General features: G+C 34.2%; 2 protein-coding genes across 6 annotated transcripts; both read right to left on the reverse strand.

The window, feature by feature from the left end:
• On the reverse strand, nt 1–4,956 carry LOC129307426 (LEC14B protein). Of its 4 annotated transcripts, XM_054948383.1 has the most exons (11): nt 4,674–4,954; nt 4,230–4,456; nt 3,451–3,967; nt 3,057–3,176; nt 2,841–2,918; nt 2,437–2,613; nt 1,964–2,041; nt 1,476–1,651; nt 864–1,022; nt 450–510; nt 1–353 (listed from the first exon to the last, which is right to left on the reverse strand). In XM_054948383.1, the coding sequence occupies exons 3-11, from the start codon at nt 3,883–3,885 to the stop codon at nt 156–158; spliced, it is 1,482 nt and encodes a 493-aa protein (XP_054804358.1). In that variant the 5' UTR covers nt 3,886–3,967; nt 4,230–4,456; nt 4,674–4,954; the 3' UTR covers nt 1–155. The 4 variants fall into 4 exon arrangements, with proteins under 4 accessions (XP_054804358.1, XP_054804359.1, XP_054804357.1 ...); XM_054948384.1 differs by lacking the exon at nt 4,230–4,456 and having other exon boundaries at nt 4,660–4,954; XM_054948382.1 differs by lacking the exon at nt 4,230–4,456 and having other exon boundaries at nt 4,674–4,953.
• A 16,164-nt stretch (nt 4,957–21,120) lies between these two features.
• On the reverse strand, nt 21,121–24,606 carry LOC129306381 (gibberellin receptor GID1B-like). 2 transcript variants are annotated; one of them, XR_008592204.1, is made up of 3 exons: nt 24,056–24,606; nt 21,999–23,470; nt 21,121–21,886 (listed from the first exon to the last, which is right to left on the reverse strand). XR_008592204.1 is itself a non-coding variant. In XM_054946952.1 (2 exons), the coding sequence occupies exons 1-2, from the start codon at nt 24,092–24,094 to the stop codon at nt 22,475–22,477; spliced, it is 1,035 nt and encodes a 344-aa protein (XP_054802927.1). In that variant the 5' UTR covers nt 24,095–24,606; the 3' UTR covers nt 21,121–22,474. The 2 variants fall into 2 exon arrangements, 1 of the variants encoding a protein (XP_054802927.1); XM_054946952.1 differs by having other exon boundaries at nt 21,121–23,470.
• Nucleotides 24,607–27,319: the final 2,713 nt, after the last annotated feature.

Below are 27,319 nucleotides of genomic sequence, written 5' to 3' on the forward strand. Positions count from 1 at the left end.
TTTACAGAACAAGGGATGCAATGGGTACACAGATGAACTCAACTTATTTGAGCGATTATTTATACACAGGGTGAAATCTGGAATATAAAGTTCATATGAAACTTATAATATGTCAAATACGATTCGCAAACTTTGATTACCGAGAGGCGCTATTTTTAGTCTTCAAAAAAGCGTGTTTTCCAGATTCTCATCTTAGTGGAAGGGGCTGGAATTTCACTGCTCCCAGGAAACCCCCATTTGACAACATCCCCATCCCACGAGGAGCTAACCAGCGTAGTCTGGTAAGGATGCCAACTACAGTCTCTTACTGGAGATTTGTGGTGCTTCAGTGCTGCCACTTGTGCTCCACTCACCTGTTCCAACACATAGAGCCAACCAAAACTCAGCTTCGCTACTTTTTCTTAAACGTGTAAATATAGACATAGCAGCAATGTGTGGCTATTACATACCAAATCATATATATAAACGCATGCGTTGTGTGATCCCGTATAGATGTACTTTTGGCCAGTGCTGCATATTTGAAGAGGTGGACATCAATTAAATGAAATATTAACCCATAATGGCCCCAACGGCCGAAAAATCAACCTATTTCGGTCACCACAATCAAAAGGCAAGTAATATTTTCAAGGGAGGAATCTGTATCCACACTTCAGAGTTAAATTGCTGAGCAAGTTAGGTGGAAAGACTTGTATATCTTGTCCCACCCTCAGTCCTTTCTTCCATTCATAAAATCCATGCGCAAATCACCAAGCTATATCAAATCATAATTTTTCAGAAATTGGATCCAGACTCACCAGGAAAACTTACAGGTAAAACACAAAATGAAAAGGGGCAAATACTTGCCAGTTTGACTCAATGCTCACCTGAATGCTGGGGAGAAATGGCAGCGGATAAGAGTACGCAAAACAGAATGACCTCTATATGTAGCCACTGACTGATCATATGGGTGCTTCAAATCTTTTGCCTGAGGTGGGTAATCCATCCATCTGTAATCCCATTCGTAACTCCTATACCCAGGATTGCTGAAACGAATAGAAAATGTTATTATGGCCCATTCATGCAACAGTAATGGTGTATCAGCAAGACAATACCATAATAATGTATTCCAACAACAGAACAGCATTGATAATTGAATCATGATGGCCTCCCAAATTTCCATTATCAGCTCATGTGATGGTAGTTTTCCCCATTTGCACAAGAAATCACATATCATCATCAAAATACATCAAATTCTCCATTTTAATGAACAATACATAGACATCAGAATGACAATTTTGTAAGCAGATCTGATAAACCAATCCAATTACAAATGCACAAGTAAGCATGTCAGGCATAATTTTCAACCTGACTTATTTTTTACATGCTTATATGTATATTTATGATTTGCTTGGTTTCCTCATTTTTTTAAGACTGAGTTTAATTAAGAATCTCTCCAACAAAATATGATATTGCCGGGTATTAATGAATGGGCATACCAGGTTTCATTTGATGACATTTTGCGAATGTCCCAAAGTTTGATGGTCTGATCTTTACCGTTTGAAATGAAATAGCGTCCATCACCACGGCTATCAATATATGTAATTCCCTCAAGGTGTCCCATCAGGACTCCTGCTGGCTTGCCTTTATTATTTAGGCAACGTCGATCCCATACCTAAATAAAACTTCTATTTTAGAACGTGTCACAAAATTAAACTAGTTTCCTCTCACAAACTACTTTATACAGAAATTTTGGATTAAGTGATGATAGCCCAATGACAAAAACTGAAAAAATTAACTCAAATAAACTAAGAAAAACCCTCAAATTACCTATATCTTAAAGTTAGGGATGTTTAAAATGCCTTCCCATGCTATAGGTGCCAGTAAGGCAGTAACTTCCATACACAAGTAGAGGTTGTGAAACTCAACTGGCAGAAAATAAAACAAACCATCTTAATTGAACTCCACCTTGTGGTGTTGGACATACCTTACAGAAAGAATCATCACTTCCAGAGTAAATAAGGTGGCTCGTTTCATCAGCAAAACATACTGTGTTGACATCAGACTACAAGATAAAAAAAAAAAAAACAATTACATCAAATGTTAGAACCCCCCTTCGTAAATGTTTTTGTTCCATTGTAATCATTATATAAGGTAAAAGTTTTCTCAATGAAAAAGAACAGTAGATGATGGAAATCTCTCCACCGGGTCTGGAACGGTTTTGGTTTTGTATGTGTGTGTCTGACTGTTTTTCTATTACCTTAAGACCAATATTTAATCACATAAGCAAGGGTTCAACGATTTCAAAAATGAAGGAACATATCAAATCCAAGCCACAAGCAACTCAGACCCCCAAAAATTTACTGCAGACATAACCAGGACATATTATAAGTCAACTCCTGTTATAGTCATTTAAAATCTAAGTTAAAGAAATGAAGTGTTTATGCCTAGGAACATTACCATGTGTGCTAAAATTCGCAGAGACAGCTTATTTGCTTCAAGGTCATATACATATATAGAATCACCACTAGTTCCAGCAACTAACTCTCTCCCGTCTGTTGAAAATTTCACAGAGAATATACCGAAAGAGTATCCTCCATCATCATTCGAAGTAAAATCCAAACCATCGTGAATCTCCTGCATGCCATATGAACTGGAACATATTATTTATGAGAAGAATACCAGTCCTATTGCCTAACATACGGCAGTTCTGATTGCCACACATCTCTAAAGATTTGATTTTGTCATCTTTGATGCAATCTGCTATATTTGTTATGTTTAGAAACAAGGACCCTATTTATTGAATTGCAATCAGTAGAAAATTTAAAAACTAACAAGCAGAATTAGCAGTCACAAGTCAGTACCGTAACATTTGCCAAGGACTCTGTCTCAGCAGACCCAACATTTACAATGTGTACAATAGGAGACATGCTAGCATAAACCTGAAATTGAAAAGAATAATTGCTATTTGTATTAAGGCTAACAAAAGCATAAATATACAGAACACTAACATCAAGAAATAAATTATTGTAAAGGCATAGGCATATATGCTTCATGCATAATGAAATGCAAAAACTCACAAGATAGTGTTGATCAGGGGAAAGAGTTGTATCAGTGATCGTCCATCTCAAACTTTTGGCTAGGATATTCTTCTGAACTTTCCAACCTTTGTCCACATTGTATATTCTTATGTGGCTTCCCTGCAATATAGGTGTTCTTATTTTAATTAAAACTATTGCATACATTTTTCCTTTTCTCTTTTCTTTCATACAAGAGATCACAAACACTGCCATAAAGGAAACAAGCTTCATGCTTCCCAATGATGGAAATTCATGGTTCCTATTTCATATTTCAATTATTTTTGTTCCAGTCCAGGATGTATTATACATTACATGCAACATGATTATATAAAAGAGGTAGTATATGGGATCTCAACTCTAAGGAATAAAAAAGTTGAAGTAGGATACAATTTACCTGAAATCCAGCAACAAATAGGGAGCCATCAGCTGAAAACTGAGATACGTATGCTCGAGTTGCCATTTGATCAATGAGCCACGGACCATTGACTGGCAAATACCTGCTCAAGATATGACAACAATCGGATGATGAAAACCTTCCCAAGCCTGAATAATTAGATTCCCGACCTGCCAACATTTTGACAGGAGAAACAGGCAACTGAGGCCTTCCAGGCCCAACTCGGCTCAGCAGATGATGGGGTGTTGACTTCAACTTTGTAATCTGCGCAATTTCATTGTCTACAATTTTCATTGGTTTGTTAGTTTGTCGGCTACTACAACCTTCATGGATGGTATTTCCATCATCGCAAAGGTTAGATTCTATCTCCAGTCTACTCATTGCATAACCCATTTCTTCAATGAAAGTTGCACCTGGTATTGAATACATTATCATTCACAGCAACCGGCAAAACTTTGTATTGCCTAAGCATCTTTTCTGCTACAGAGTCTTCATGGCTTCCCCGTGAAGGTCAATCCTACAGAAGTTATAGAACAGAAGATGAGTGCATTTTTAGCCTTCATTTCTTATCAAAATCACATTTTCCAAAATAATTGACACTCAGATAAATCTACTCCATTTCTGATTTATGCAATAATTGACAGCAATTGAGTTCTTTGCCTGCCCCAAACATCTAAAAAAATGTAGCATTTATGAAGGATGGCTTCTTCGTTGACTCTAGTTTTCAATGGACGGCGGGGCGGCCCGTTGACATTGAACCACAAAATTTACAGGAGTACCTTAATCTTGCGACTTCTAATAACAGGTTCTACAAACGCGTCAAATATCCAATCCTTAAGTTTGAGGTATGACCATCGGCGCTCTTCAGTGATTTTTGGAGGATCACCCAGTATCAGTTTGCACCCCAAACTTTTACACGCTCCAATAAAGCTCAGTAACTAGTAATTGAGGCGCAGAATCACATATGAATCGTAAACCCAATACCTTATATTACCCAGTGAATCACCTTAAAAATGAATCAGTTATTCAGTTCTCGGTAAGGAGAAAATTGAAAGACATCTTCAATAACGTGCAAGACCACTGAAACTGAAACCTCAGTTTTATACTGAACAGCGAAAAATTTTGTGGAACGATTCAAGATGATAAAAAATACAGTTAACAAGTAAGGAGGAAAAAACTATAAATCTGCAAATATCTGGCAAGTATTACCATGAAAATCATACCTCTGTCAACTCAACAGCCAAAGAATCTACTTTTTTTTTTTTGTCTTAAACGAAGATTCTTCGATGAACATGAGACTCGGAAAAGGTAAAATTGAACAGATTTTTCTGCTTTTGGGGTTGTTGGCATAGTAATATAGAACGGAGCATTTCAAACAGGAAATATAGAAGGGAGTTTCCAAAGGATATTATTTGTATATTTGGATTGGATAACCCGATAAAGCCGGTGGATGTGAAGAAGATAGTCGACACTGCTGCGTGTGCAGGAGGGCGTTGGTTGTGAGGAAACGCCCATTTCTGTGAAAATACAAAAAGGGGTAAAAAAAAAAACAAAAACAAAAAACTGAAGAAGCAGCTCATTCACTCATATATCTTCAATTTTCATTTACATGCATTATTTGCTGCTCGATCTTATTCATAAATTATTTTTATTAATTTCATCAATATTAATATAGTAAAAATAAAAAATAAAAATTAATAAAAGTTTAAATATAACTTTTGAGTAAAAAAACAAAAAATAATAAATCATATAATATTTTTTTAATCTTTCTCTCTTACATTTTAAGAGTAATTTAAGCATTTTATTTAAAATAAAATATTACTATCAATTTAATAACTTATAAATTAAACTATTTTACCTTTTTAAAAGGCGAACAATACAATAAATCAAAGGAAGTATTTAAGTAATTATTAATTATTAATATTAATGCTTGTCATATCAAATGGGAAACTATAATTTGTCGGTTCTATAGGTAGGAAGGAGTTTTTTAAAAAGAGAATGATAGAAGTTTTAAAAAAAATTAAATAATTTAAATTAGGTCTCAAGTGTCAAATTTTAAATTTACAACTCAATCTAAATTTATAACTCGTTATGATGAATTTACAACTTATATTTTAAATTTTAATAGAAAAATAATTTTTTATTCTTCAACTATATTAAAATTTAAAAAATAATTCATAAATTTACTACAACGTAATTACAAAATTAAGAGATTGAATTATAAATTTTTAAAATTTAGCACTTGAACATAATTTAAATTAATTAATTCTTTTGGGACCTCTTTGTCATTCTCTCTTCTTCAAATACAAATGATTTGAAATTTAAAATACAATTACAAACATTTTTCAAATTGCATAGTTTCTACATGCAAAAGGATAAGAATATGTTTGAAATTATGGCGGTCCATGAATAGTGATGAAGCCAAATATTTTAGAAGGAAAGGAAGTATACATATACATATATTTTATAGGAGTATTAAAAGTAATATTATTAAATTTGATAATTATTTATGTATATTATACATATAAATTTGAGAAAAATGAATTCTTTTATTAAAGGAGAAAAATATTCATGAAGTTTTTCTTAATAGCACTTAGTATCCTTAAGTGGATGAGGTTGCAAAAGTGCTCATAATATTAATTTAATGAGTGCAGGAGCTCTATGTTAGCTGTGAAAGTGGACATATAAGCAAATGGTTGAATTATTTTGTTGACGTGGAGTGAATAATCTAACCTAGGTTATCCTTGTCAACGAGAGCAAGAAAAAAAGGAAAAGGCACAATTAGATGCACACATTGATTCCAAGTCCAATCTCAGCATTTCCCCTCGTACTTGACATCTTCTTACTACCTCTGTCTACATGCTGTTTTTCATTGCTTTGCTTCTTTGTCGTTGATGTGTCCTTCTTCTCCTCTTGCTCTACCTTTGTTCTACACATTATTGATAGCCAACCGTGACCTTATCCTGTTCTCCTCGCTTATTGATCTTCTCTACTTCATCGGTAAATTTGATGGTCTCATTAGTAGCTTAAGTAACTTACAAAATGCCATTCACTGCCACAACCAGTCTACTGTAAATGCCCTGTTGATACCCTCCTTCCTCCTCCTGAATATTGACCTGCTAATCTTCTTGCCCCTAATGGTCTCCCTACCATTACATGAACGATAGAACAACAATTTAATAGACTAAATGAAAGCCAATGTCGACAAAACCCATGGTGAAAGATCTAGTGAGAAATGGATAGTAAGGAACTTAAAAGGAAGAGGCTAAATTATTCGATGGCTTTTTTTCCAAAATCAAAGGTTTGAAATGCATAGTAATACAATTTTCTCATTTTTTTTCACTCTCTTTGTTTTCTGTGTCTTCCATACTATAGCAAGAAATGCTTTGATCTAGGTGCCTAAATTCTCATATTGAGTTTTACTTTTTCTCTTATGTTGCATCATCTACGTCTTCTACATGCCATGCTAGTACCTAATGAAGATGATGACTCTCTTTATTTTTTAGCCTGTGCTTTTCGTATGGTTAGTGAATGATTTATTACTTGCATAGGGTTGAATTTAATGGGAAAGAAAATGACCTATAGTGAGCTCCATATAGTCAAATTTATGTAACATGACATATGGTGACATGTGGCAATGACTATGTGCAAATATAATAGACATTCAACTCCTCAAACAATTTCGACATAGTTGTACTCATTAAATCAATGTTAGAGGTACTTGTGTACCCTCATCTACTTTAAAAAACTAGGTGTCTCTATAAAAGAACTTTATAGATATTTTTATCCTTTTAATGCAAATTTGTTTAGTAAGCTTGTGCCCTTATATTTTGTGTAGGTATTGTTACCTCCCTGTCTTTAGATAATCAAGAGTTTTCTATTTTCTTCAAGACCTAAACTAATTAACTTGGAGGATAAGACACAGTACAATGTGACGAGTAGGTAGAAGTGTGTGAGTTTTATGTTATTCATACTCTTAGTTTTTTTTATACAATAAAGGGCAAAGCCTAACAATGAAAATTAAACAAGATGGGATTGCAATCACAAACACTCACTATCTTTAAGGTCCATTAAATAAGAAGGAGCCACATCTAAAAGAAAAGAAGATTGAAGTCCCTCTTTTGCCAAAACGCTAGCAACAAGATTCTACTCCCTCGATACAAGTATAAGTTGTGTAATATCACACTTACTAAATTACAATTTCCTTTAAAATCTAAGGCAATCATTAGACTAAACCAATTGAATTACTAAGTTTGAAATTTTGAAGGAAAGGGATTCTAAGTTTTTCTTAATTCAAAATTACTTAAATAATATTAAATGAATGTCAAATTAGAATAAAATATTGCTTCAAAAGCATGGGATATCTTTTAAGAGTCAAAGGGACTCAAAACCAGTTGAAAAACTTCAAGGAGTGAAAACAAGGTGACATGTCACAGCATGTGCACATGTTGTGGCAGCCCCTCTCTGTGCCACATACTGCTACATAAATGCCATGCACCGCGACATGTGACACATTATCAGATAGTATTTTATTGTCAAATGACAACAACCAAGTGTAACTTTTGATGCATCCCATTTCTACACCTGATGTTCTATTAAGATGATATAGATATTTATAAAAAGATCTTTTCATGACCTAGCCAATGACACGAGTTTTACTTCTAAATTTTGTCACACAAGGAAAATGGACAATCAAATATATTTTCACAACTTTTCACAATTTTCATATCTCTAGGGTGTCCAAAACTATACACATAAGCTAAAAGCTACTACTAATATCCAGAACATACTCAGTAAACTTAGAATTACTTATAGAACACACCACATGCACATAATCCTCACAATACTAAATTCTCACTCCTTAACCCCTTTAATACCAAAAACATAAGGGAGAAGTCTTGATATCACATAGATCATTAGATTTTAAATTCAATAATATAATAATATTTCATACACTTGTACTAGTATTTTAGTCTATCAACACTTAACCAGCTTACATATAACATTTAAGGGCCTAAAATATATCCCAAGATTATAAGAAATGACGTAATGTAAGTGTATACAAAATACATCTTAATTGACAATATTCTAACTATTACACAAAATAAATGGAGATAGGAGGCTTCACAGTAGGAATACTCAAATTTCTAAGCCTCCAAAACCTTTTCCCTTATGACACTAGAGCTAGAGCTTGTAAAATATTGAAAGAGATAGGTGAATATGACTACTCGATAACCTTATACCCTCCTATTACCTCCGACATGAAATTGATGGCTATTAAGTGGCTATATCTATAACAATGGACTAACCCAGTCTTTCACTTGTAAGGAGCTATTGAGCTAAGGTTAACTCACTCACTTGTATATTACAGTTTCTTCCAATAGTAACAACCGTGAAGTATCGTACCCCTAAGCTAGCCTCCTCATGAACCAATAGAAATTAATTAGGTTTAAGTCCTTCATGAAATAAGTAGGATAGTCTCGAATCAACCATGAGACAAGGGCTACCTATTAATTTCAATAGTTGACGCTAAGGCAAGCTTCCGATTCTAATGGTAAGCTGCCAGTACCACGTGGATTTACTAGTCTACTCCTCTTCCTAGGCGATTGTGACCAATTACACAACCTTATGTCATATTCACATCAATTTCTCACTCCCAACAAACACCACATCATGTATAATGCATATGGTATATTTTTGCAATATCACATCATCAATTATCATCATTAAACAAATATATGCATTATACATAAAGTTCTTCATTTTTCAAATCAATTTCATGTATCAAATAACACATTGCCAAAAATTGCATCATTAACATGCTAAGCATCAAATAAGTTCAAATCATCAATTTCAACAATTATCAAATTAACATGCAACTATCCAAATTAGATTTTTCTCGACTACCTCAAACCTTTAAAAGGTCAAAGGCTTACCCTTCATAATACCAACTTTCAAAGCTTCTTTCCAAGCTTGAATGGTTCCAAATGAATGGTCTATAATCAATTTTACAATAATATCATCATTAGCACATTATTAGGCAATTACCAATATTAAACTCCACATTATCTATTTTTACCAAAATCATAAATTTACACCCAATCATATCCAATGAGTTTACTAGATTCTATTAACCCACATTATCTCTAATGAGTCACTAAACACCATTAATGAACATTACATACTCCTAACAACCTCATTTATTAATAGCTCTCAATTATTAACTACTCATAAAATTATTAATGTAAAGTTTAAATACTCTAAACAATTCTCATTATATCCATTTTAACTAATGGATTCAGATTCATAGCTTATATAGACAAAAAATCACTCTCTCAATTCAAACCCTAACTTTAATCCTGATAAATATGAAAGTAAAGAGAAGAAGGAAGCACATTACACTTACCTTGAGTTTGAGAAGCTTTAAAATATCACCAATGGTCTCAATGTAGGTGCTTAGTAGAGCTTTAAATGTTCCTTTCATTTTCAAACCTTATCCTCTTTTAATTTCACATATATATACAAACTGATAAATGCAAATTTTTGGCATTGCACCCTGGTGCACAAAGCCTCCTACTGCTGCGCATAGCATAGAGAGGTTCTTCCTCATTATTCTGCCTCTATACATCATGGCAAATCATCCGCACATTGTAACATGTGGCACAGAGGGCTTTCCTTTAGATTTTTCTCCTCTTTCCATGCCTGGTTAACTTAACTTCACTTCAGAACCATATTTTAAGTTGAAATCAAAATCAAATACACTTATCAATCCCTTCTAGCCACACACCTCATCAATTTATTAATCACCCTTATTAAGCTCACTTAGTCAGGCTTGAATTTCCAGGATGTTACACACAATCCATCACTAGCTTAATGAATGTTAGGTCCATTCCTGCTTCAAATAGTACTGATTGTAGAAATACCAAATGGCCTTGATCATATACTTTTTCTAAGTCAATCTTCATTGTCATAAAGCCTCTCTTTCTTTCTTTTTTTGGCTTTCTTTATAATATGCATTATTTCTTGCCCAATAACTAAGCTATCTTAAATATGTCTTCTAAGTACAAAGCTTGATTGGAAAAGAAAAATAAGTTCATCTATCAAATTCCTCATTTTGATAATAAGGATCTTGATAATATATTTGTAACAAGTCGAGCATAGAGAGATAGGGTGAAAATGACAAACCATTTTAAGGTTTTCACACTTTAGATCAGAGACATTAGGGTTCTATTAGCCTTTACCAAAGACATTCTACCATAAAAAAAATCCTTTACAAAATTACAAATTATAGGTCCCACTATACTCTAATTGGTTTGGAAGAAAATAAAGGCACAACCATCATAACCTAGGGCCTTATAAGCTTTGAAAGAGAACATTACTTTCTTAATCTCTTCATCTGTTAGAAATAAAGCAAGTCTTTCAAATCATTCTTACTCCAATCAAGGGAAAGAAATATTTGAAATCGATGGTTTCAAGTCCCTCACTTCTTCTTGAAACATCTTAAAATAATCAATAAGCCACACCTTTAGTTCTTCTTCTTCTTTGATCTATCTGCCCTAATCATTCTTTGAAGATACCACTATGTTATTTCTTCTTCCTATAGATGTTTTAAGACGGTAATACTATGTGTTCCCGTTAACCTCAAGAAGTTCATGTTATTTTATCATATTTTTCTTAGATTCTAATTCATTTTGGTTCAATCGTATATGTTTTCATTGCCCAAATTAGGAAAATATACATTTTATTTTGGGCTTGTGTTCTTGACTTTAATTTGATATTTTCATCCTAATTTCATATTATTTTGATTGAAGTTTTAATTAGAAGCATTTCTGGAGCTTTGTGGATGTTTTTGGAAAACTTTTGGATGAAGAAATCAAGAGCAAAATAAATAATTTTTGTTAGCTATAAAAACAGTACAAAACTGCCAAAGTCGTCATAAAGTCATGACTTTCGTTCGCGACTTTTGCCGCTGTCAAAAAAACACTGCGTTTCATTTATCAGAAATTAGTTGGCTAAGATACATATAAGCTGAGAGCTTGATCCAGAATGCATTCTTCAGACTTTTAAACACATTTGAAACTTGGTTGTGCTAGGGTTTGGGCATCGGAAGAGTTGGAATCAAGAGATTAAAGCTTTGAAGACATTTGGAGCTCATTTTCTTTGATTTTTCTATTCCTCTTCCCTTTCTTCTCTTTTAATCTGAAATGGGTCCACTTATTTTATATATTTATAGCTTGTAAATGATTATGAGTAGTTAAACCCTTTGTTTTAGGATTATTTGGAACCTTTGTATGGATTAACACTATATTTCTCCTCTCTTTTTGTAATTAATGATATATATGTGTTTATTTTACTCTTTCCTTAATGCTTCTAAGTGATTGGCCACTATTTAATTATTGGGTTTACTTAATTGATGCTTGAGAGGGCTAGGTTGAGTATAGAACTTGGGTAATATTGTGCAAGAACTTGATATTTGCATGTTGAATGGATGATTTTGCTAGTAAGATAGAGATATACTTGCTAGCCTTGCATAGCCATATGAGGATTGGTGTTTTCAAATTGAGTTTTATTAATTATAACAAGAGATTAGGCAATTAATTTAACTAAACACTTGTTCATGACTTAAGAGAGCTTGTCCAAGTAATTTTAGAACCCTAAGTTAGCATTTATTTTCATTAAAAGCATTTATGAGGGGAGATAATTTTAGTATTATGAAATGCAAGGGGGACAAATAATTCTAGGACTCAATTTATGTTTAAAATTTTTGAATCAATCACTTTCTTTATTTTCTAGTATTAGTTTCATTTGAAAAATTATTTTTACCTAACTATGTATAGCTCAACTTGATCGAATTTGCTTAATCTTTTGCTTGATCATTATTTTTGAATAAATTCTCAAAGGAATGATACTTTACTTTCATTATATTACTTGCTACGACCCGTGCACTTGCGGTGAGCAATAGTTCCTATTACTATTCTTAATCTTATTAGTTCTTGCTTTTTGGAGCCATTTGGTCTCCTATAACTTTGGTAAATCATCCAATTATTTTTGCAAATTCTTTTTCAATTCTACTTAAAAAGTAGAATAAGGATAGGAATTGGATTTTTAAATTCCCCTCAAGCGAGCCAACAATTTACTCTTCTTCTTCTCTATATAACCAAAGATATCTCTATACTAGCTCAGCATTAAAACCTTAAAATCATTTAGTTTTGAATTCAAATCAGAATCACCAGCCCTAATTATCCTTTAATAGAGCTTGAAAATTTTCGTGAGTAAGCCACATAGCTTTAAATCAAAATGGCTTTGATCCCATATTTGATAACCCATCACTATTCAATTTAACCAATATAAGGTTTTGATCAAAGTATTTTATTCCAGCAAGTACCTAAACCTAGTAGTTGGGAAATGAGTCAAGAAGTGCATTATTAACTAAAGCTCTATCTAATCTTTCATACAACTAAGAAAAACCACAATATATGGGCCTTTCCAAGTGAATTTAGGTCCAGAAGCACCTAAATCAATCATATTGTAATCCTCCACTTGTTGAAACCATTGAAAATGGCTATGACTTACCCCTACACCTTCGATTCATTCACTAACAAACAATATATCATTAAAATGAAGACTGTCTAAGGATCAATAACACTGGAAGCAAGATTACTTAATTTTGCCTATAACACCTCACTAAAATTCAAATAAGGCATGACATAGACTACTGTGCAAATAAAATCTAATTATCCTAACAAGCTACATCTCATATGAAGAAATTGTACATCTTCTTAAACTACTTTTTAACAAGTTGAATTTTTCATGCCTTGACCGTTCCCCTTATCTCCCAACACTTGGGATTGTTTTTGTTGAATCAAAACCAAAAGAGCAAAGACAATGAAATCAAGAGGCGTTTAAGCATCTAGTCTCCACTAGCACAAGAATAGTGCCCTTTAACCACTACGTTTAGGTTTCTAATGAGACCCTTATCATAAGCCCCATAAACATTCCAACATAAAATATTAATAATTAATTAATTAATATTTTAATTATTTACACTAACTGTCTAGGTGTTTATTGTTGAATAGAGAACTGTGTTTTGACCACCATAGTTTCTTCATGCTAACTTCTCATTATGGGCTCCTCGTTCACTAGGCTATCAATCAACTCACTATTAATGCTATTTCATATATCTACTTCCTTAATCTTTATATCACCCAACCCATTAGGTTGGGTAGTTATAGGATTTGAATCTAGCATTACTTTATCTTGAGCTCTAACTTACTCATTTTAGCCCTCAATATTAGAGTTAGTCTCACTTTCCTCCTATGTTAACATTAGGACCTTGTCACTTTTTTGCATACTTTTTCACCATATCTCTTGTTCTCTCCTCAGCTTGCCTCTTATTTTCTCCCTATTGCACATTCTCATTGTGCTCTTGCTAAGCCATTTTCTACTATATGAATTGATACATTTATTGTTGTATACTTTCATGCTATTCTTGTGTCTCTACCATTTTTAGCATGACAGTATTAATTGTGCTCCATAATGACATCCCCAGTCAACATCCTCTTCAATATTAATACTGCTCACCTTTTTGCTGTTCTTTCTCCTATTGCTAATTTGTAGGCCTACCTTGTCAGTATGTATCTCTTGTATGGTTGGCACTTTCATTATCTTCTTTCCCCTATGTCGCATTATCGTCAACATTAGCAAGTAACCCAAAATGTAAGCTAAAAGGATCCCAATTCCTAGTGAGAAGGTTTAAGTCCCTTATTTTTCTCTTTTCTTTGCCGCCTTTATTTTTGAACAACTTTCCATTGATCAAGGTTGGTAGCATCACTTTGTTTCACATTTTATGGTACCTATTTTATTGCGGTATTAGCTTGCTCTGGTTTGTTCTCCATATTAACTTGTGACTACTTTGAAGGACAAGTCTTAGGTTGATGCCTATAAATCCTATAATTAGTATGCTACATAACATCCTAAGTTTTCAAGTGAGAATTATCAGCATTTATAAGGGTATTCTGATCAAATTAGATGAATTATTGATTAATGATGTTTATGGGAGACTAATATAGTTTTTGAATCCTTGGACAGCCTTAAAAAAAAGTTAGGTAAAAGTTCGAGTGAGCCATGGCACAGAGAAAGGTTTAAATTGATAAGGGGCTCTCTGTGCCATATGACGCGGTGCACATGTAAAAATCAACATTTATCAGTTCACAAAAATAGACTAGAACCAGAGGAAAGAAAGAAGGAAAATCGAGATAGAGATGGAGGAGACCCAAGGGCAGTTAGGGCATGATCTCAAGGGCATCTTAAATGTATTTAGAGCTTGAATTTTTATTCGATAAGTTTCATTTCCCCCTCTCCTTCCCTTTGATGCAAAAATTCTGACTTTAAGGCATTTAGGGGCTTGTTTTTAGTTGTAGTTGAATAATGAATAAACCTATTGACTTATTTAAGGTCTTGGGGAGTTAAATCAAGCATTTAGGCCTAGGTTTATAAGTTTTATAATGATTTGAAATTTTTGTTGAGGGTATGGATGAACCCTAGGCATAATTTAAGAGTTTTTAGATAATGTAGATAATTAGATGGTGATTTTAGTATGTTGGAATGTTTAATAGGATGGTTAGAGTATTTGAAAATGGTTGATGTTATTAAATAAGGAATTCGAGTGTTATAGGTACTTAGAACCTAGTGAATTCGAGGTTTATCCGGAGTGATAATTGATAATTGTTACTTGATTGTGTAAATTGAGTGTTGCTTAAATTTTATTGTGCATATAGAACGTTTGGAGTTAGCATTGAGCCACGGTAACCCTTTTATGTGACAAAGGGTTAAGGTAATGAAATAATTTACACTATCTGATTATATTGTTTAACTGTTTGTGAGTAGATATGTTAATTTATACTTGAGATTTGATAACCTTGTATATTGCAAAATGTGATTTTTGTACATGTTAAATAATTTACAATGATGAAAATGATGAAAGTTTTATATGGATTGGTTGAAGAATTTGATATGTACATGTATTATATATGAGATATGTAAGCATGATCATGTTGGGGGTGGGAGTTCACCCGTAGGAAGACGTAGTGGAAGTCCATATGGCATACATCATCTTAATTGTTTATTGAGGCATAATGTTGAAGATTTTCTCCTCAATATCCATGTGGGATACAGCGTTAAAAAGTGATGCTCCTTAGCATCCGTAATGCTGTGTTAGAGTAACAACACCCTGATTTGTGTGCAATAGGGGGAGACTACAGTCCAAAAGTGGGATAGAACACCTTTGACTGGGTGATCTTACTACTAAAAGTAAGCTTGGATCATTGTGAATGTGCACATAGTCTAAAAGCCTATGGTTTCATTTAGGATGATACGGAGGCTTGGATGGTAAAATGATCATGCTAGAGTGTAAATGAATATTGATTATGAAAAAAGATTATCTTGAACTTTACTAAAAGTATATTTTGGTGTATAAGAGATTTACTCCTATATGGTCATGCATGTTAATTAGTAATAGTGAATCATTCTGTTACTAAGATATTTATCTCATCCTGTGGTTATATTTTACAGGTGAGGGCTCCGGTAGGGGCAAGGGAAGGAAGGGACAATTGAAGAGTGAAGAGCTCATTTTTATAGCTCTTCTCCTTATCATTTTGGTTTGTAACAAATATGTCATAAATATTACGCCAATTTAGGATCATAACATTGTTTTGGTATCACTTGTATGAAGATTTGTGATATGTGTGTGTATCTTAGCCTAAGATTGATGTTATTGTGATTGAATGAGTGTGTTTAGCTAAGATACAATTACAAGTGATATAATTGTGATGATTTATATGTAAAAATGACCAAAATAATATTTGTATTAAGTTTTATTCACCTCTTTATATTGTTATGAATTAGGGGTTTAGTGATCATTTTGAGTATATTTGTTTAATTGTGTGATATGAACAATCATGTGTGTAGTGTGTGGTCTATTTGAGGTGGTCAAAGTGATTCTGAAGTTTATGGCATTTGGTAATATGTTTTGGACACTTTTGAAAGTATTTTGAGGTGAAAATGAACCATTTTAAATTTGGGTATTCATCTTTTTAATGGATAATTATTTGAATGTGAGACAATGTCATTAGTTAGAGGGCTCGAAGAGCTTCGTGTGAACACTTGAATTGCTCAAATCGAGCATCAAATGGCAAAACAGCGTGCTCCGGAAGTTCAAAGTGATGTCTGTTGTCATGACAGTAAGTGTGCACTGCAGCACATAGCAATTGCTCCACGCCACAAATGCTCGCTAAGGGATTTGTCCCTCTGTGCCATCCGCCGCGGTGGATGGGCCAGTTTTTAAAAAATTTTCAAATTTTATTATCTTATTTTCAGATGCTTATGGTTTTCATGCTTCCATTATCACATTTGATTGATTTTAAATTTTAGTTCGAGCTCAAACAATATTTTTAAAAGAATTTTTTTAGGATCCCATTGTTTTAAATTAATTACTTCTAATAACCCTTGGATTGTAATACCTTTTACTAGAGATTTTGTTTAATCCCAATTATCACAACGGTGTGTCAGTGTGTTGTTTTGGTAATGTCAAAGCAAACATTACACACTACATGTGTAGACCTTCATACTCTAGATAATAATCCTCCCCCTTCTAAAAGAAATACAACATTAGTTGTCTGCGAAGATCAACTAAAACACATTTGAGCACAATGGCCCTTCAATTGGCAAGTTGTATGAATATCTACTTTAATGGTTTGGCTGATTCTATTGCTGATGAATGTAAGTGCTTCATCATCATAATATTCAAGAAAAACCTTTGGTACTCTAAACTAGCAAGCTACCTTGTCCATGGTAGCATTCCTGGGATTAAATATGGGTTTCCAAGGCCAGACTGTGAGGTAGTGGTCATAAATCATCCATGTGCCTCCATTCAAAGCATTAAAATAATCTTCTTTGTTAGAGAGCTTAACAACGAAGTAGTCGTATCCCCTGTTGATGAGTCTGATCACTCCTCCTTTCGCCCACATAGTTTGGAGCCTTGACTCAAGAGCATCGGTCTGTCCAAGAGCTTAACAATCACAGCCCTCTTCCACGCCCTATAGAGCCTCTTCTTCACTCATTATGAAAAAAAAAAGGTGGGGAAGCTACGTTTGGGGTCCTCTATAATGTTGACATCAGGTTCCGTAGATTTAAGGTTCTCTCCACTATTCTGAGGTTCACTAGAATGACTATTATCATCCTTCTCCACTTCATCATCTGAGAAGTCAACATCCCTGGACGTTCCTTCGAGTTTTTCTGCAAACGCAGGTTTGCTTGTAGTTTTATCAGGTTCTTTCTCTCCCAGCTTCGGCCAGTGACCCTCAAGGAGAGTCGTATTCTTCTCAGCATTAGCATTTTTAATCTTCTTTGAACTTCGACGAAGCTGATCATCTTCCTTGTCGGACTGAACACAGTGAGCCTCTGTAGAGAGATTCCTAGTGGGGAGAGAGAGAGCCATCACTCTTAATTTTTTTATGTCAGAACGACCTGAAAGAAACAAAATATTGGGTCCTTTGGATTGAATAAAGCGGAGCAAAAAGGTCCAAAGTTAAATAAGCTTCCGGTTTTTGAGCCCAATCGTAATGGGATTTCGGGATCTGACATCCCGCCCACGGATATTTTTTTCCGGTTGACCAGAGGCCCGCAGATCTTTAAAGTTTAACCTTTTTAGTTTTTATTCTTCCACATATTCAAGATATTCTCGTAAGACGAGTAGAAAGTATATAATTAGTTACAACCTAGAATTTAGAATTGAAAAATATAATTCAATAAGGAGTTGTATTTTTTTATGAAAAAAAGTCAAATTACTTGGCAGAAAATAAATACTAGTCGCAAGAGAAAAGATTACATAGTTGGAAGCTCGGAAACAGGCCGATTGGAGGACACGTGATAGGAGAAAATTAAACAAGTTAATAATTTATTTATTTATTTGGCGCCATATATTTTACTATATGCCCGGCATTGTACATTTAGATCGGTAGGAGGACACGTGAAAGGGAAAATGAGAAAGGAGGATCGATGAGCAACGATGCAACATAAACGGTGGTTTTAACGAAAAAATATAATTGCGATGATAACTAATAATCGATCAATCATCTATCAAATTCTATGTATTACAGTAATACAGGGAGACATGTTTCTAAGTTATTAATTATTTGATATCAATAAAGTCTGCGTCAGATAAGAGCGGTGTATGTAAGTTGGTGCATTAAAAGATACAATAGTAATATTGATTTATTTAAAAAAAAAAACAGAGAGTGAGAGAGTAAATATGCATAGGTGAAAAAATGTTCCGAGAGACAGATAGGTGAAAGAAGAGGGAATCTCTGAGATGCAGCAGACGCAGAGTTGTCGTAATTCCAGACAACCCCAATCCTCCGCCACCAGCGTAACTAATCCCTTTCAGGTTCTCACTTGCTGTCACCACATCTCTCTGCTTCCTCTTTCTCTCAGGATCTGCCCCCCCCCTCTCTCTCTCTCTCTCTCACATTGTAAGGTGATTATGCTACTGATGTGATTTCTTATCGTCAAAAAAATAAAAAATAAAAAATCGTATTCCGTCTTCTTCAGCTTCAGAACAACTCTGCGATCTCTGCAGGATAACATGCTGATGCTAGTCTTTTCCTTAAACTGTCACAGCCCCAACCCTTTTTTTGGGCCCCTCCCCAATAAATCTCAGAAATTCTTCAAGCATGTATACCGAATGATGTTCGTGACATTATGGTTATGGATATTGCATTCTTTAGAAAGCGGTCTCCAAGAAGAATGTGAATTACCCTTGAGCAACATTACTCGAAAAGTTGAGTTCCACATATGCGTGGACATTGTCCGGTTTGGATAAGTCGGGATGAGGGAGCTGTGAGGTTCAGAAGCGTTACTCCTGCCCAAGAAAAAGATAAATGGAAGAGATAAGTAGGTCCCAGCTTCATTTACCCATGCAACGCACTAGCCACCTGTTCCCTGATTTTGATGCTTCATCAGGTCATGCCAACCGAGTTACTTGTTCCAAACTGTGTCTTTGGTGGTAGTTGAGCTCCTATTTATAGTTTTCACCTCTTGTCTCGCTCGTCTTGTCTCTTTTTCGTGAGATTAAATCTTGCGGGCTTTTCACTGGCCACACCTTTTACTTTAAGGCCTTTCCACCGGTGAAAACCTGCTTTTCCCTCGTCACTATTCATTCCCTTGCCTGTCTCCGCCTCGGAATTTAACCGCAGGAGAGCATTGATGTTACATCAACTGGGTCTTTATTTGTGCTAAAAAGTCAGTTGCATCAGAGAGGAGTCATTTGCTTAATTAAGAAATGAGGACCCGAGTGATGAGATGCCACTGACTTTCCTCCCACATTTTTTTATTACCAAATGCAAACTCTGTCGCTCATGTTCTTATAAAGATTGCCTCTTGCCAGAGGGGTTGGTGTGGCCTGGCCCCAGTTGACCTACAATCATTCAAAGCCTGGGAACAATATCATATTTAATCATGGAATACTTGGTTTAATCATTCTCGATTCGACCAGAGCCCATTGATTTAGAGGAGGGTCGCGTCACTTCTCGTGCTCACTGTTTGAACATGTAATCACTAAATTATAAGCCCATCATGCTGTCCAACGGATGCACTTTCAACGGATCTCAGGGATTAATTTCTTCAGCAAAGCAAGAATCAAATTCTCCGGAAACCATTTTTGGTCGAAAGTAAAACAAGCGGGAATTTGATCATTATTATATTTTATTATTATAAAGCGTGGACCTACAATTCCTGATGAGATGGATATGAGAATAGTCATAATGGTGGGAATAAAGTCGGAAATAAAGGTCAAATTTGAAGAGTCGGGTTTGTAGACTCTATTTAAATAAAAATTCGTGCTTTAAAAATTAATTTTTTAAGAAATTGGGCTTAAAAGTCTGCCCCTGATAAGCTCTGTAAAAAAGGGCTCGGGTTTGAGTAACCCTTCAAACCTTGATAAACTTGATTATTTTATTTATATACACACATGTCGATTTAATTGATAATGACACAATTTAATTAATATATATTATAGGTGATGAAAAAATTATAAAGATAATTGACATTGAATATTCACCTCTATTTTTAACAGTGCACTTACATGTGAGAGATCTAGTATTTTATTTGTAAATGGTGAGGATTTAAGTTTTGATTGATGAATGTTTGTTGCTTAGATTTCTAAATATATTGTTTAACTTTTAAAAGATTGTGAGGATTTTATTTTTTTTTAATTTTAAAATATTTTTATTAATTTGTAATTTTAATTTTATTTTAATTTTTTATTTTTTAGAACAAGGCTACTGGGTCCGCTCTAAGCCCTTTATATAAAGGTTAAGCCTCAAAAAAGATATTAAAAATGAAAAATCAAGCTCAAGAGCCGATCCCTTAAAAATCAAGCTCGCTTATATTCTTAACTCTAAATAGAAACGCGCAAAACCACAAGTAGTTTAATGCATAAAAGAGCTTGGTACCGAACAAGCAAATTACGTTTCTTTTGCCCATAAAACGCATTAAAGAAAACCCCATTCGTTGATAATGACTCCCACTTGTCGTATTAGGGAATAATTTCTAGGCACAAACAGCTAATTCACAAGAGACACATCATAATAAGACAGGAAGCAAAGAAAAATCATCTGCACAAGAAAGGTTTTATTAAGCTTCAAACAAAATCCTAATAATACCCAATCACTCTGATTCAAAACAAAACAACAAAAGGATAAAATATTTTTAAAGGGAGGGCTAAGAAAGTCAACAAAAGACAGGGTTCCATGTCCTTGTCCAAGCTTAGCTGTTCTTGCCACTCAGTGACTACGAAGCACTTCAAAGCAATCCCAACAAGATTAATATTTTAATTCCAAGTTTTGGGCGCTTGTGGGTGCCCTAAAAGTGGTCCCAGAGGCCAAGAATACATCCAAAGTTCCCAACTACTAGTAAAATAGTTCCTCCCATCAAAACAAATCCAAATTCCTGTTTTTGCTGTTTCCCCAGGCTCCAAAACAGACCTATCTAGAACATGCAATACGGGGGTGACAGGAATTAATCAATTTGATGTTGAAAGACAGCCGAGTTCATGATCATGATTCAAACTCCTGCCAATCATTCTTCCTGTTCAAGTTTTCAGTGGATGGGGTTCGTCTTTTGCAACCAGGATGGTCCTCTTCGCCAAGTCTCTAAGCTCATTCCTTTGTGACTAATGACTAGGCAAACACAAACTATAATCTTTTCACCTTTTCCAACTAGCGCTTTTCTTGGCACCAATTTTCAGGCGACTCTCATGTTTCATGCCTAACTGAGATGTAAAGAGAGCATTAACGATTCAGAACCTTAGTGACTGTTGATAGTGATCCTTCCCTGTGTCAGTCACAACTCAAAGCTTCGTTGTGCCATTTTTGGCCATTAACTATAGAGCGCGATGCAAGTGCAACAGAGAAAAATTAATGCACTAGCTTCAACTGAAACAAGGGCAAACAGGCAACATTTATATATAAATAGAACAGAGGTATTTTACATACAAGTTCATTAACAGAAAGGGACCTGCTGCAGTTCACATTCAAAAATGAATGTGCTGCCACAGAGATGCATTTACTTCAACGTGATCAATGAAGCCATACCCTCCATCTTCCCTCCTGTTGATGAGGTCAAAGTGTTAAAAATGGGGTAAGCCTCGTATACGGTGGTTCAGCCAAACCCAACAAATGAAAAGAGTTCTGGTACTTGAAGCACGCTCGCTGAAACAGGCGCTACCCTTCAAAGGAGTAACAGAACTCTTAATAGTTGACCACCACAGATGTTATGACAGTAAGTAAGACGTAATGCTACACAATTTTATAACTACACATCACCACTATAAAGCAGGGGAAGTGCAAAAAGCGGATACAAAAATAGAAAGAAAAAGAACCCAAGGGAAATGGTCAAGCTTTCGTCATGTATAGCCTTCTTCAGGTAAGGTTAAGTGGTAGCAGCAGCAGTGGAAAGTGCTACTAGTGTATTAACAGTTAGAATTCACGAAGTGGTTTATCTCCTCCATAAGGCAATAGAAGTGATCATTGTTTGGCAAGAAGTAGAACCCGATTGTGGCCTCCTTCAGGTAAAGTAGTTTAACATCGTGGCCAGAATTCTCGAGACCTTCCACATATGCAAGTTGCCAATCTTGGACAAGATCCAAACCAGCCACACAAACAAGACTTTTCGGGAACTTGAGTCCTACAAGGCTTTTCCCTCTAGGGCCAAATGGATTACATGCTGGATGATCTCTGTCTTCCCCTTCTGGGAGAAAAGCTCGCCAATACCAATCACGGTCTTGTAATCTCACGAAGTACTTCCCATCAAGTCTCTTCTCCGACTCTGTGCGCTTCTGCCCTCCAAACAACGGATGAAGCAGGATATTACCCAGCACTTCAATATCAGCCTCGGCAGCCCTCGCCGCCACATGGTGAACGATGTTACCGCCTGAACTGTCGCCGGCCAAGTATACATGAACCTTGGAATCCTTTCCGCTCTGAAGCCACGTTCTTGATTTAACCCATTTAAGTGCAGCCCATCCATCATCGTATGCGCACGGATATCGATGTTCCGGTGATCGGCGGTAGTTCACAGAGACCACAACCGCCTTGCAAATGTTGACGAGACGCCGGCAAAAAGTGTCGTAGATCGCACTATTAGCAGAGGAATGAGAGAAGCTTCCACCGTGGAAGAAAATTACGACGGGGACGATCTTGGTCGTGCTCAGGGGCTTTTCAAGCTCTATAATACCCCACTGAGACTCATGTTCTGGAGCTGGTTGATACACCCGATTGAAGAGGCCGGTGTTTCTATCAACATGGTCAAAAGAGAATACCCCGTCCACTGGAATTGCATTAGGGGGCACCTTCCGGTCAAGGAACTCGGCCAACTCGCGGTTGAAGGTTCCATCAGCGCGTCTAAGTAGATTGTAGGCCAGCTTGAAATTGGAAATAAGAACCCAAGTATTCAACGGAACGACACTCTGCAAAATGCACCGAGATTGAAGAAATTAGAACGCTTGCGTACATTAAATCACAGAAATCCTGCCAATCAGAGAACTTTTCAAGTCCTTAATAACTTCACAGAAAAACTGCTCTACATGAGAGGAGGCACTAAGCTCTTACGACTCGCAAAAGCAGAAAATTATTGAGAAGGTGGATGAAAAACCAAAGCCAAAAGGGAAAACAAACGAGTGTGCGCCAAAATAAACCCCACAAATCTTCAAAAATAAAAGAAGAAAATTTCAACTCGGCGCACCAAATCAAACTCAGAAAGTTCCAACTTACCAGAACAAGAAATCCGGGACCTACGTAGAAGATACAGAAAGTACCAGAAAAATCATAAAACGCAAACTCTCGCATTATTAACTAGAATCAGGAAAGGGGGAAAATAATTCCTCGAAAATCACCCGAGACTGGCCATCAATCGAAGAAAAAGATTAGAACTTTTCCCTAAAACTCGAAACTCAACATACGGCATAATTAGAAACGTGGAGAAAAGAAAGCAAGCAAGCAACACGGGAAACCATAGAGTCAGCTCCAAAAGTTTGCCAGATGAAGGAAGGTACCTTGGATTCATTGAGGTTGACTTCATTGCTACCAGCCATGTATCTCTTTCTTCCCTGTCGTTTGTATGGTAAAGATTTGTACCAAAACCAAGAAAATGCCTAAAAGCCGAAAATGATCCTCAGAGGAAACACCCTTTTATGCCGCCTCATAACAATAATTTGGAGACATGGAGAGGAAGAGAGAAGAGATTGGGGGAAAGCCTTCAAGTGATATGAGGAGAGCAAGCAGAGAACTTGTAGGCGTCTCTCCCCTCTCTCGCGGTCTCCAAGGTCAGTGAGTTATAAACCTCTCCAGACTAATTCTTGGTTTAAAATATCGAATAAGAAGAGGCAGTTATCTGAAACAATGAGAACAGAGGGAGCTCAAAACAAGCAGGAAGATCACAGATACCGGAAAAGAGATGGGGAAGGAGAGAATGGAGTGTGAGAAGGTTAAGAAGGAAGAGTGAAGGTAGAAGCGGACAGAGGCTATAGAGAAAAGGAGAAGACAGAGGAGGGAGAGGTTGAGAGGGTCAAACCCAAGGGAACGACGGGGGTGAACGGAGACGAGAGAGACGACAAAGCGGGCGGCCGAATTAAACTATTTATGTGGGGCCCTCCATTTCCTATTTGTTTCTTCTTTCCGAGAATTAAAATGTAAACAAGTTTTTTTTTTTGTATCAAAAAAAATATATAAACAAGTTTTCCCCTTGAATTCTCGCTTAAATCATGTAGTATAAAATATTTTGGTTCAAAAATTATTATCCAGTCTATAAAATATTTTGGTTAAAAAATTATTACCCAATCCAGACTTTCTTTCTTTCTTTCTTTTTTTAATAGAGGTCCTGGTTTTCCTAATGTTGCAAAAATTATTTCCTCTATTTATGTGCACTAGGTATTGATTATGTTTCGCTTGTACTCAATTGATAGGGAGTGATAATAAAAAAATTAATTATTTAGTTATAGGGATACAAATCGCAGTAGAAAATAATTATTTATTTCGAGCCGTTTAAAAGAGGTTAAGTACTGCTGGTCACAAAAAAAAAAAAAAAAACAAAGAGAGAGATTAAATACTAATATCCTTCGCTGGTTGAAAAAAGTACTGCTAAATTGTCCTTGATTTTTCGTTAACAATGTTGTTGTGGCTTTGTCTTTTGGCGGGTGGATTGAGAAAGTGACGAGTGACTAGCGACTTGCAAGTTTGTTTGGTCGATGGTCATTGGCTAGTCCGCTTTGGCGTTGTTCATAAAAAGTATAGACAAGAAGAACATTTATGATTAACAAAATAAAAAAATAAATTAACTTTTACGAATACTCCTTCCATTTAAAAATATAAAATATTTTTTATTAAATTTTATTTTTTAATTAAATAATTATTTATTTTTTAATTAACTCTATTTTTTTATATATACTTCTATTAAACACCTTATGATAAATATAAAGTCATTATTAATAAAGATATTTTTAAAAAAAGACAATAATTACATCTCAAAAAACTAAAAATATTTTATATTTTTGAACATCCAATGTTTTAAAAAATATCTTATATTTTTAAAGGAAGGGAATATTTATTAAGATAAGGTGAGGGGGCAAAAACCACTTCCACAACCCAAGTTATGTTTTCACAAAAAAAACTCATCCATGTACTTAATTTTATATATTTAAAATATTATTTTTAAAAATATGTATATCTAAATTATTTATTCTATAATAAATTTTTATTATTAATGTTATTAATATATTAAAATTTACATGTCTTGATTTGATTGGATGGAAGTATATTAAATATATAAAAATAAGTATATAAGTCTTGTCCATCCTTTAAATACATGTTTTGAGTCTTTTCCCATAATATCATGACCACCATCTAAGTCACGCAAGAACATTATTTTAATAATTGAATCGAGATAGTTGGACTGGTTGAATTGTTAACCATAATTATTAATGATTTGGTTTAAATCAAAAATGTTTTCACAATTGAAGTAGGGTTAAATTGAACTTAATCATTTTTTCAAGTAGAAGTTGACAATTATCAATGCAAATGCATTTTTTCTTGAGCCTATTTATACTTGATTTAATTAACATCTATCTTCATTTAAAAAGTTATAAAATTATAATTTATATTAGAAAATAACTTATATACTTAATGTTATATATTTAATATGCTAATTTTTAATTAAATCAAGACACCTGAATTTTCTATCAAGGACATGCCCACTTGAAGCGAAGAGGAGGCAATTGCCCCCGCAATGAAAATAAAAAGAGTGCACTTAATTTTTGGTTAACACTGCATTTGCCTCCCTTTAAAATTATTACTGCCCCCTAAAAATTAATTGCACCACATTTTCTTTGAAATTACTTAACACTTAAAATTATTATTTTTAAAGTACTTAATATCAATTGCACCGCATGTTCTTTAAAATTACTTAATATCAAACATGTATATTTAAAAATATTATTCACTTCTATATTTATTATAAAAATGCATTCATGATGCAAATGAAATTAATATATATTTGTAAACTCCTCATATAATTTATTTATATGTTACTTTTAATTAATATTTAAAATTATATTTTCTCTATTAAAAAATATAAGATATTTTTAATCAAATCTTATCCTAATAGAGTAATTAATTATCTTCAAACTAACTTTATCTATTTACCCCTATTTATTAAGGTGTTTTATCCTAAAATAAATATAAAATAATCTATTTAATGTATACACTTTAAAAAAAAGCAATGATTGTACATTGAAAAATTAAAAATATTTTATATTTTTTAATATATAATCTCTTAACAAATATTTTATATTTTTTTTACGGGAGGAGTATTTTCTTAAAAATGTTAATATTTAATTTTAGCATGAATATTGTCCTCTCCGATAAGTTTTGATGGGCCCGTAATTATCTTTTATTGGTTATGTATACAACAACAAAATATTATTATTACTATGTTAAAATTCACTCATCTTGATTTGATGAAATAAAAGTACATTGAATATATAAGATTAAATATATAAGTCTTATCCTTCATATAACATTGCCTATGTATACTTATATATATATATATATATATATATATATGTTTTATGAATATATTTAATATTATTTTTTGTTTAATTATTACATTGCTGGTTCTACAGCTAATTTAACTAGTTAGATTATGAAAACTAAAGACAGTTTATTTTTTCAGTTTAACATCCTGCTCGATTTTTAAAGCATTGTGAAAGAATAAGCAAGTTGAAATAAGTCAGACGATAAAAGTTTATTCCATTTCATGGGAT

Source organism: Prosopis cineraria, unplaced genomic scaffold, assembly GCF_029017545.1.
Source record: "Prosopis cineraria cultivar Desert tree isolate PC_DT_omini unplaced genomic scaffold, ASM2901754v1 PC3, whole genome shotgun sequence".
NCBI classification, from domain to species: Eukaryota; Viridiplantae; Streptophyta; class Magnoliopsida; order Fabales; family Fabaceae; genus Prosopis; species Prosopis cineraria.